Raw genomic sequence first — 12,298 nt, forward strand, 5'->3', positions numbered from 1 at the left:
ACAATTGTGCAAAGACAAAAAGTTTCCTCAGTCATTTATTTATTTCTCTGATTTCTTTGCAGTTTCCCAATATCCTCTATAACATCTGAGGCTCCTGAAGACTCCAACAGAGAGGAGACCATCTATAACATCTGAGGCTCCTGAAGACTCCAACAGAGAGGAGACCATCTACAACATCTGAGGCTCCTGAAGACTCCAACAGAGAGGACACCATCTATAACACAGGTGTTAAACTCAGGCCCTCCAGCTGTTGCAAAACTACAACTCCCATCATGCCTGGACAGCCAAAGCCGAAGGCCCGCAAGCCCTCCCGGTCAAAGAGATAGAAGGCAGGATTCGGTGCCGATTCCGTAGTGTGAATGAGCCCTCATCCAGAGAGAAGACCCTGGGTTAGGAGACAATCACCTACCTCTTCATAGAGACACCATCAACCGTATTCTGATCCCTTCACAAAAATCTAATTTTTTAAACTAAATATTGACTTATTTTATAATAAATATATATTTTACCATATTTGATGTGTTTTTTTTTTACCCACTACTAATATGTCTAATATTCCTCTGTACTATTTCTCATGTCACAAAATTCCCTTTACTCATACACTATGGTCTGCATTCATGAGGTCTATGGATGTGACATCCGTCTGGCTTGCCCCTTCTAATGAATACCACCAGCAGAGCGATGGAATGGGGGTGGGGGCTCGTAGTCCCACCCAGGTGCACCAAAATACCTAATTAGCATAAGGATTACACTCCTCATGCTGAGTTTACACAGATAGATTTATTTGACAGATTTTTGAAGCCAAAGCCAGGAACAGACTACAAACAGGGTAAAGATCATAAAGGAAAGACTGAGATTTCTCCTCTTTTCAAATCCATTCCTGGCTTTGGCTTCCAAAATCTGTCAGATAAATCTGTCTGTGTGAACACACCATAAGGTCCCTTTTACACAGAAAGATTATCTGACAGATTATCTGCCAAAGATTTGAAGCCAAAACCAGGAACAGACTATAAACAGAGAACAGGTCATACATGAAAGCCTGAGATTTCTCCTCTTTTCAAATCCAGTCCTGGCTTTGGCTTCAAATCTTTGGCAGATAATCTGTCAGATAATCTTTCTGTGTAAAAGGGTATCAAGTGTATCAAGACCACCAACAGGTCATGTGTTGCGGATATCCCATATAACAAACAGCTGTGGCAGTTACTGGTGCACTGACTATAATTATATCACCTGTGAAATCATGACCTGTTGGTGGGTCCTGAAGACTGGAGTTGAGAAACACTGTCCTAATATCAGAGAAACAGCACCGAGGATGAAGATACTAAGACACTTACCTTCATCCTCAGCGCCCTGTGTGCTATACTATCCATTCATGGGCCAGTGAGACTAATGCTGCCAATCTTATAAGGTACATAACCTTCACTGGAGTTTACAGATGCTCCGCTGTATATACTGACCTCAGCAAACTGCTGGTAGTAAAAGTGATTGTGCGGATTTGTCAATATGAGTTCCTCCAGGCAAAAGGCGGCTTTGGCATAGCTGTAGAGTTTAGAAAGAAAACAAAAAAAATGCACATTACAAGCTGCTTTATACATGAGGGGTGACCTATCACTTAGGGTCTATTTACACAGAAAGATTATCTGACAGATTATCTGGCAAAGATTTGAAGCCAAAGCCAGAAAGACTATAAACAGAGATCAGGTCATAAAGGAAAGCCTGAGATTTTTCCCCTTTTCAAATCCATTCCTGCTTTGGCTTCAAATTTTTGCCAGATAATCTGTCAGATAATCTTTCTGTGTAAATGGACCCTAAGGCAGGCGTCACACACTGACAGTTTTTTAACCCAAGTTAGAAGTGGATGCGACATCTACTCCTGGCTTTGGCTTCAAGATAATCTGTCAGCACTGCGGACAGTGTTATATAGGTATTTACAAAACCTCTCGTAAGGATGCCGGTGCCAGTAGTTAGGGATTCCACAATATCCAAGGAACATGGCACTCAAGTTTAAAGTCAATTAGGAAAAGTTTATTCGAAGTCTGTGAAGTTCATGATCCAGCCCAGTAAGTAATGGACAAATGAAATCAATGACATAAACATATAGGCTACCAGTGGCCACAATTCAGTCGGCATTCAGCTCCTTGGGAACCTTGGCTCTCCAGCTGTTGCAAAACTACAACTCCCATCATGCCTGGACAGCCAAAGTTGAAGCTCTTGCTGTCCAGGCATGATGGGAGTTGTAGTTTTGCAACGGCTGAAAAGCCAAAGTTCCCTACCCCTGCTCTAGAGAATGCATATGGTGTGCCGTCCGCCATCCGTATTCTCAAGAGCAAGGCTGGGGAACCTTCAGCCCTCCAGCTGTTGCAAAACTACAATCCCCAAAGCTTTGGCTGTCCAGGCATGATGGGAATTGTAGCTTTGCAACAGCTGGAGGGCCGAAGGCTCCCCATCCTTGCTCTAAAGCTACAAAGGCTTCAAAACGGTTGGATGCCGACCGAAACGTGGCCACTGGTAGCCTATATGTTTATGTCATTGATTTCGTTTCTCCGTTACTGGCTGGGCCGGATCATGAACTGTACACACTTTAGGTGACAGCACCCTGGTTTATCTGTCCATGTAACAGAAACAGTGCGACCCAGTTGTTCTTACTGTACCATGCCGCAGTCTGGGACACCTATTCCTGGTTCACCCTCCGTCTGCCATTAGAATAATATTTTATTTTAAGCCTCCAGTACGCGTACTACGGATGTTAAGGGTTGTGCGCTTCCTGCATCCTAAACTCGTGCAGGCGCTGTAGCCAAAAAGAGCGGGGCGCACATGCACTGGTAGAAATGATGGCTATGGGGCGTGCATGAGTTTAGGATTTGGGATGTGCACGACCCTTTACACCATTGACAGGTACGCAAATTTAAACAGTGCGAGCAGGAGGCCGACAGAAATTATTTAAACATAAGGGACAGGAGGAACCAAGAGTAACAGCGCAGAACGGCCGCAGAGCCACTACTACTCCTTAAGAGAAACAGATTGCTAAACTCAGGGAGACCAGCCAAATGACAACACTGCCGGCTGCTAGTGAAAGCCCTCAATGCAGTGAAGTCCTAGGTGCATTGCCCCCAGGGAAACATGAATATGCAAAAGAGGAGCCCGTGGAGCCTCATTGAAGAGTCCTGCTTCACACTGATGAGGGGCAACACCCCGAAACAGCTGTCTGTGGATGGTTACCTGGCCTTGGTTTATCCCTTGTCATTACATTGACTTATAGGGCCACTTAATATGGTGGTTTTGGTGGTTTCCTAACAGGAGCTGCCCCTTGGCTGGGTCCTTCCCGGAGGGATATCTGGCTAGTCCTGTGTTTTGAGACTCTTCAATGAGGCTCCACGGGCTCCTCTTTTGCACTACTACTCCTTGACACTTGATTACAGCAAGAAAACATGGATTCCAAGGTTTTTGCTTCATGGACAGATAACCCAGAGGTACCACGTCCACTAGGGTGCTGTCATCTATATAACACTGGTCCGAGTGCTGACAGAATCCCTTTAAAAAGACTGCACCAAAACCTGAAATGGTGATTTTTCTTTAAAGGGTTTATCCAGCGTTAGAAAGTAAAGGCCACTTTCTTCCAGAGACAGCACAACTCTTATCTCCAGTTCAGGAGTGGTTTGTTATTAAAGAGGTACTCCGGACTAGGTGTATTTTCAGTGTATGGCCGGGGAGGGGGTGGATATAGAGGTCACTTACCTCCCCGGTTCTAGCGCCGGGTCCCGGATTGTGCAGCTCCGTTCTCCCGTCCGGCCGCCGCTTCCTGGTCTGAGCTGCAGCTTGAGACGTCACATCTCAAGGCAGCTCAGTGATTAAGAGGCCAAGACGGGACTCCGCTATGACCGCTAAGTGGCTGAGCTGCCTTGAGACGTCACGTCTCAAGCCGCAGCTCAGACCAGGAAGCGGCGGCCGGACGGGAGAACGGGGAGGTGCGATCCGGGACCTGGCGCTGGAGCCCGGGGAGGTTAGTGACCGGCGGCCTCTATATCCACCCTCTCCCCGGCCATACACAGAAAATACACATAGCCTGGAGTACCCCTTTAAGCTCTATTCACTACAATGGAAGAGGGTAGCAAAACTCCACCCAAACTGGAGACAAGAGTGGTGCTGTCTGTGGAAGAAAGTGGCAATGTTTTCCTAACGCTGGATAATAATGCATCCAAACCCTTGTGCAATGTACGTTAAAAAAAAAAAAAAATTTCAAAAGTGAGGGGCGGCAATTTTATGAGCCAAACTATCATGTCACAAGCTTCCCTGGACTCAGTGCCACCTATTCGAGGACTTTCTTCCCATGTGCTGGCAGTCACTATATTACAAACAGACCACTGATAAAAAAGAACAGTCTGTAATATCGTCTTAAATACGCTGTCGTTTCAGGATTGTAAAGCTTGTTCAGGCAACATTTACATTTAGTGATTTATACAATTTCAGAAGAGAAAAAAAAAAGTATTAAAAAAAAAAAAAACTTTCCGCAGACGCTGACCCCTCCACTGCTTACTAGGGAAGAAAACAATATGACAAAAGGATTATGCAGGACAGACTCAAGACATGTGCTAGTCTCCAAAGAGTGGACAGAATACATGCGGCGGCCATGCTGGAAGGGGTGCGCAAAGCTACTGGCTAATCCTTCATGTCACTATATCCTCCTGTCAATACGGCTATAAAAGCCAAACATTACACAGCCAATAAGTAGGTTCACATAACAGAGACAATACCCTATTGTCCCCGGCTTCTGACCTCAGCACCTTGACCTTGTTTTATATATAAAGACTTTTGTCTGAAGAAGGAAATGTATTCCGTTTAATAACATGAATGAATTTCAATAACTAATGTGCTGCACATGGGAGAAAAGACAAAGCTATATATAGATTCTATACATATCCCTCATGTTAAAGGTGCCCCTGTTGTCTAGAAGAAAAAAAAATCTAAAGTCTTTCTAAAAGACACGAACAGGAGAAATCAAAGCCTTTGATGCGCCTGAATGACGTGTTAAAAGTTTTGATGGCTTTGGGTCTTGGAGTCTGCAGACTATGACTGGTCTCGAGGTATCCTGTCTACTGCGCTACTCTATACTTCCCTCAGCGCAGGGGTAGGGAACCTTGGCTCTCCAGCTGTGGCAAAACTACAATTCCCACCATGCCAGGACAGCCAAAGCTAAAGCTTGGCTGTCCAGGCATGATGGGAGTAGTAGTTTTGCCACAGCTGGAGAGCCAAGGTTCCCTACCCCAGCGATATCTAGATGACACATGGCTGCACTGGACAGAATACCTAGAGATCAGACAGGATCTGAAAACTTACAGGGAATCTGTCAGCTCCTATGGAGGGGGTGTGGTGATGGCTTTGTGCCACACTTTGGCCCGCCTCACCACTCCCCCTCCCAGCTCGTATTGAATATTTATTGTGCTCATCCGGTCTGTGTAGTGCGCGCACGCTCCCGTGGCGATTCACGCATGCGCCATAGTGCGTCGGAACGGCACTGAGCGAAGCCATTGAGGGCATAGGCTTCGGTCCTCAGTGCACCTGCGCCGCTCTGACGCACTACGGCGCATGCGCATTTGCCGCGGGAGCGTGCACGCACTACACTGACCGGGTGAGCGCAATGAATATTTAATACAAGCTGGGAGGGGGAGTGGTGAGGCGGGCCAAAGTGCGGCACGAAGCCATCACCACTCCCCCTCCATAGGAGCTGACAGATTCCCTTTAAGGCTCTATTAAACCAAGTGATTGTCAGCCGTATCTGGTTTGGTGTAATAGGTAGTGTTAAAAGGCAACGATCAGCCAACATGCATGATTTCAGCATGTTGACCATAGCGGTGGTCTGCTCAATGTCTGTGTGTGTAATAGCACAGAGAGCGGGGACCGAGAAGCAAGCGAGCGCTGACCTGACAAGTCAGCGCTCGCTTGCTCCTTTAATATCAGGCCGTGTAATACCTTCAGACCCCAAGAGATTAAAAGTTTTGACAAGTCAGAAGTTTTTTTTCTAAACGACAGGGACGCTGTTACGTTCCTCTGCAGATCAGAAACCTGCCCGGTGACTTACTCGAGTTCACTGATATAAAGTTCCGCCAGTTCGTGCCAAGCTTCTTGGTCACCTACAAATCTGTAACGAGAAAACCAGATGCTTGAGGAATATGGGAAGGGTGGGAAAGAAAGATTGGGAGAAAAAAAAAAAAAAAGGGGCTAAATCAAATGCAAATTCCATTTTAATTAAAAAATATATATATACAGCAGAAGAGCAAAACAAAATCCCCTTGTAAAACACTCACTGTTCCAGATACTCATTCAGCTCCCGGATTGCCTCCGTGTTTCTCCCCTGGGCTTTGCGAATGGCAATCTTCCTCTTTCTTGTCGCCTATAGGTTGACATTAAGAACGGATTAGAAGAAGGCAATTTAACTGTGCAAATTATTATCTCAATGCCAGGAATTCCAGTGTTTGGCTGGAGTATATAAACACACGCTATGCTGTTCCAGCGACACAATGCTAAACTTATCCAGCGCTCACATTACGTATGCCCGCCTATTGATAGCAGCACTATGCATGGCTTCATCCAAAGAAGTGTCCCGTCAGAATGTAGTAATTACAAAGCAGCGGGGAAGGCTAATCCCGGGATCCCATTCAGGGTTGTATCTCTCCTTCCTGTCACTGCGATAATCTCTGGAGGGGGGATAAAGGTTTGACTGGCCCCAAAGGAAATTTAAGGGGCTTGTAATAGCGCTAAGCCAGCGATGGACATAATACCGTAGACTAAGAGCCGGCTGACCCCCTCACTGGATCAGCCATGAGATATCAATGGAGAACAAACCAAAAAGTTTGATGCCAATAGAAAACATGTCCAGAAGTGTTAGCTGTGTGGGGTTTCTTCAGCTCTGCTATAATGTCTAGTATACATGGACTCACTGATAGAAGAGCTGGCACCTTCAGAAGTATCACCACACTAGCTGCTGGTACCAGGGCATTGTTAGATGCGGTACCAGACACAGCCAACACTGACAGAATCAGAAGGGTACATTCACACACTGCAAACTTTCTGCAAATGATTTTAGGGCATTAACTTGTGTCAGAAAGTTCTAAAGATTTGTAATTTACTTCTATTCAAAAATCTCAAATTTCCCCATACTTATCAGCTGCTGTATGTCCTGCAGGAAGTGGTGTATTCTCTCCAGTCTGGTATAGTGCTCTCTGCTGTCACCAGGAACTGTCCAGAGCAGCAGCAAATCCCCAGAGAAAACCTTTCCTGCTCTGGACAGTTCCTGACATGGACAGAGGTGGCAGCAGAGAGCACTGTGTAAGACTGGAAAGAATACACCACTTCCTGCAGGGCATACAGCAGCTGATAAGTACTGGAAGACTGGAGATTTTTAAGTAGAAGTAAATGGCTATTCTACATAACTTACCTACCCCTGTTAATTTGAAAGATAAAAAAAAAAATTTTTTCAGTGTGTTGGTTTACCCGGGATTTCTGAAACGCTGTCTAACAGCTGGAAACATAATAAAATATGGGGACACTTTACACATTCATGAATCCCCACCACCCACCTGGCCTACAATGGTCTGTAATGCTGCCGCCAATCACCAACCTTGTTCTACCACTTCCAGCTCTCTAAATATCCAGGATCAGAGTAACTGCAGCTTGAAGGGTTTCTGCAATCCCATCTGTGAGCGGCAGGGCACACGGCCGACGGGTATATGGGTTGTGGGGGAAGACAAGGTTAGGCTGCCTATCCATTGCCTTTCATTTAACAAAACTTTTGACATGTCAACAGTTTTGATTGGCTAAGGGCCCTATTACACGGGATGGTTATCGTTCAAATCGTTTAGTGTAATAGCAGACAACGAGGAATCGTTGGTAGTTTTATAGAATTTGGACCTATTTTTATAGTTGATCATTCACAAATCGTTCGCATGGAATAAGACGTCGTTCGCAGTAGCCATGAACGCAATATCGACAACAAGATGGCCGCAAGAACGATCATAAGTAACGATCATCATTCCGTGTAATAGGGTGAACGATTTCAGGTCGTTTGCCATAGTGGTCGTTTGAGATCGTTTATCGTTAATGGTTGATCTTTGAAAAATCGCTTTGTGTACAAGTACCCCCAAGGGTCCGATTTTTAACGATTAATGACTAACTATAAATGATCGCAAGTGAGATTGTTTATCGGTAAGCTGAAATCGATCAACATATTACACAGAACAATGTGATTGTTACTACGATCATTTACTCCTTCTGATCCCAGCAAAACAATGGACAATGTGCAATTACACTGAACGATCAGTGAAAAAATGTGGAACTTTTGCGAACGAATGTGGAATTACAGCGAATGATTAAAGAGGACCTGTCACCCCTGTCACCTCCCCTTATACTTACCTGATCCCGCTGAGTCCCGCTCCCGGAGCCGGTCCCGGGACGGAGATATCTCGGTCAGAAACCGGCGCTCGCGCTCTGGAGATAGGTCCAGGCGTCCATAGAGAATGAATGGAGCCGGACTCATCTCTGATGGCCAGCTTCTGACCGGGATCAGCTCCGGCAGCGGGACTTGGCGGGATCAGGTAGGTATAAGGGGATCTAGCTGGGGGTCGGGAGCCTGTCACCCCGGCACGGGGGGTGACAGGTCTCCTTTAACAATAATTTTAGGTTCAGATCTAAATCAACGATCAACGACATTCGAACGATTTTTCGATTATTGCCTGCAATTACACAGAACAATTATTGTTTAAATTCGAACAATGTAACGATTGTTCGCACGATAATCTCCCCGTGTAATCGGGCCTTAAGGTTTGGGTGTTCAGACCCCATTACTGGTTAGAACGAGGCAGGAGGAGTATTCTGCTGAGCGCTTCTCTCCCACATTAGAAGCGGAACTCTATAGTAAGTCTATGGAGACCACCTTCTGCAGCGAGCTGGGGAGAGAACTGATCAACCATGTCTAGCAGTATGACAGTGTAGAAACAGCGCCACTCTTGTCCTTGGGCTAGGTCTGGTATTGCTGCTCAATATCATCAATAATGCAGACAAAAAAGCTCTTCCTATAATGTAGCTTAGTATACTTGGTGTCACAGATGCCACATGCCAATGCTGTGAAGAAGACACATTTTTCCAGAGAAAACTGCTGTAAACCGCCTCGAGAATACAAGCCTGGATGTAACTACAGAGATGTAAGAATAGCCGGGAATGTCATCAGGCTAAACAAATTGGATGGGATCAGGTTTTCCTTTCTGCAAGGCTGCAGACATCTTGGCCATGTGGATTTATCACAGAGCCCCATCCCTCAGACTGGCTGTGCCGAGGATTTCACTGGTGGTGCGGTTAAGTGATATTTCCAGTAATGTATCAGGATCTCGGCTGATTTACAGGGCTTGTCGGGGAGACTGGACGGGAAGGTTTTGAGGCCGGTCCAGTAACACATAATGTAGGATTGCTCTCCGGCTCTCCTGCCAGAATCAGTGTTACCCGTGCAGTCTGCCCAAACGCCTGCAGCTCAATGGTAAAGGAAACGCTGAGAACATCGTTTATCCTAATTTGACGCCTAACAAAGAAAACAAAAAAAAATTGGTATAAATAAATCTTTATTTGGAGATCATGTGGGTTCTACAAGTAGCAGAGCTGGGGCTGTCAGATGCAGGGGGCCCGAGTCTGTCATTGTGATATCACAATCTGTTTGTGGTTTTACATAGGACGGCAGGCCAACAAGCAATCTAAGAGCTATAACACAGCCATAGGGAACAAATACAGCTCTGCTACATCTCCCACCTAGCAGAGTTGGGTTTGCAATAATAGTAAATTTACTAACAATACAGATATTATCCTGATCAACTTAAAGTGTCACTGTTGTTTCATTTTTTTGCACAAATCAAATCAATAGTCCAGGCAATTTTAGGAAACTTTGTAATTGGATTTATTAGGCAAATATGCCATAATCTGCATTCAAAAAGACTTTCTCCAGGTCCCCCCTCCCTCCTCCTCTCTCTCATTCACTGCTTTCACATCAGTCGAGCCCTGTTTAACCTATGGAGGAGGGAGATTAGTCGCCAGCGGAGAACAAAGGATTACACAGTGGGAGCTGTGTGAAAGCCAGTATTCTGGGGTCAAAGAGGTCAGTGCTAACTTCAGAGGAGATAGTCCAATGATGTAGCTGTAAATTAACTCTTTGTTGTCCTGTTTTGGTGCCTCCTCCCCTCTCCTCTCCATAAGAGAACCATGAAGACAGGGGGGAGAGCTTCAAACTGCTTTTTCATGATACATAATCCATTTTTCGGCTAATAAACCCAATTACAAAGTTTCTTAAAATCACATGTACTATTGTACTATTGTACAGGCACTTTAATTAACCACAGCTAATCGAAATAAATACATAATACATAATAAACAACCACTACTTACCTCTCCCTGTACCCCCAAAGCGCTGAATCACAGGAAGGTATTTCCCCCCCCCCCCCAGTTCTGATGTCATCACGACTTGGGGAGGAAAACACATGACCCTGGTGATGAATTGCCGCTCAGCGGTGTTCCGCCCTAGTCACTTGACTGGCTGAGCAGTCAGTCCATTAGCCTGTTTGTGACGTTTGAGCAGCAAGAGATCCCAAAGCCCGATGGGGATCCCACAGCGGCAATCCAGGGCTGGAGAGGGGAGAGGTGAGTAGTCATTGTTTATTATGTTCCACCATTTTTTTAGATCACCGGACTTCTCCTTTAATTTGTACTCAGTAATAAACTATATACAGTTAGCTCCCTCTAGTGGGCACTGTAGGCAATAAGGATTTTATATTTTGTATGTTAGAAAAACAGAGCTTCAGTGTGATGTAATGATTGACATGAAGATTCAACATTTTTTTTTTTTTTTTAGGAAACCTGCATGGTCTTGTTAGATTAACCCTTCAGTGTGATGATTCTCTGACCCTCCCCCCCACCCCATGGCGCTCAGCTATTTCTCATTCTCTACATGTTAGGGGGCAGGACAAGAGCTGGGATAGTTATTTGCCAGTAGTACACGTACAGTTACTTCTTCTCTCACTTCTATGGCCAATCACAGGGCAGCACTTACTCTTCCCTGCTGTGGCATAGTGCTTGTGAAAAAGCACATGGATTGGACAGGCTGTGCTGGTGCAGGACTTACAGTACAGTACTATAGATAGCATAAGGAGGGAGAGTGGGCCATTGATGGACTGGCTTTGCAAGGTGCTATGTGAGTAGAAAGGGAAAGATTACACTAAGCACTAACCTAGAGCAAGAAGCCTTGATCTTCCTTTCAAGGACAGTGCAAATCCTATGGAAGGTAACATCAGCCCAGGGTCACTCTCCTTTTCTCCCCCCACCTGGATAGAGCACATGCTAAAACACTGCCCCAACTTCCTGTGATGCATCTTGCTATTACTAGAGACGGATTTTGCCTAGCAGCTGTCAGTGAACAGCAGATTGCAGAGAAGGGAGACACCTAGTGGCCAGGACAGCAGTCACAAGCTTAACCGTTTCTTCAAAGACCTACATGGTATAATCACCAGTCATGTGGCCAAGGTGGATGAAAAGCAATTCCAACTCATTCATGTTTCGAGGATCTCAATGGCTTCTTTATCGGGTCACTAACACAACGCATTTCAAGAATCTTGGTGTTCTCTTCACCAGGTCCATATATGCAGCACTCGTGAATATGGCTTTGTATCAAGACCTCACAGTACATCAGTGGCAGAAAACCAGCACCAGCCTCTGATGTGAATCCCTTCTCCACAGGGAAATCCGTCCAGTGTTAACATACCCTTACGAGCCCAGCATCCGTGTGAAATCCTGCCCACTGATGAGAGTGAGATGACTGCTCGCCCTGCTCCCAATGTGCACAGTACAAGAAGTGTCAGCTCACCATGGGGGCTCAATAGCCAGTGTAAAAACTACAATATCGCCCAATGATACCTATGCCTGCTGGTACCTGCTCCGGAGTATTCGGCTGTATAAAGATGTGGGACTTGCGAATAGTTGGAAGCGGTCGGGGATCTAGATACATTGTCAGAATCAATTTAAGGTTCCCGTAACCGCTCTATTACTGGCTGTAAGGCATTGTGATTCCACTTGCCAGCATTCCAAGACTAACAATCTGTCATCCTAAATTATAGTAAAAGGGGATATAGTGGAGAACGCTGCCTATGTACACAGCTATTAGGTGAGCTTAATAAAGCATTAGCAGCTGATGAGGCCACAGGCACCATCATACCCTCCCTGACTCACTCCCAGGTTGGAGATGCAGAGATTAAGCACACATTGCTGATAGAGT

The 12,298-nt window shown here is 45.5% G+C and overlaps 1 protein-coding gene across 1 annotated transcript in view; it reads right to left on the minus strand.

Annotated features, from left to right (window-relative positions):
• EMC2 (ER membrane protein complex subunit 2) overlaps nucleotides 1-12,298 on the minus strand; it is a 76,007-nt gene that overhangs the window by 19,873 nt on the left and 43,836 nt on the right. The window contains exons 7-9 of the mRNA XM_069959855.1: nucleotides 6,303-6,388; nucleotides 6,077-6,136; nucleotides 1,458-1,539 (exon numbers count right to left, since the gene is read on the minus strand). Of these exons, the coding sequence (XP_069815956.1) occupies nucleotides 1,458-1,539; nucleotides 6,077-6,136; nucleotides 6,303-6,388 (228 nt within the window). The remainder of the gene's footprint in view (nucleotides 1-1,457; nucleotides 1,540-6,076; nucleotides 6,137-6,302; nucleotides 6,389-12,298) is intronic.

The sequence above is a fragment of the Dendropsophus ebraccatus genome, chromosome 2 (genome assembly GCF_027789765.1).
Source record: "Dendropsophus ebraccatus isolate aDenEbr1 chromosome 2, aDenEbr1.pat, whole genome shotgun sequence".
Taxonomy (NCBI): domain Eukaryota; kingdom Metazoa; phylum Chordata; class Amphibia; order Anura; family Hylidae; genus Dendropsophus; species Dendropsophus ebraccatus.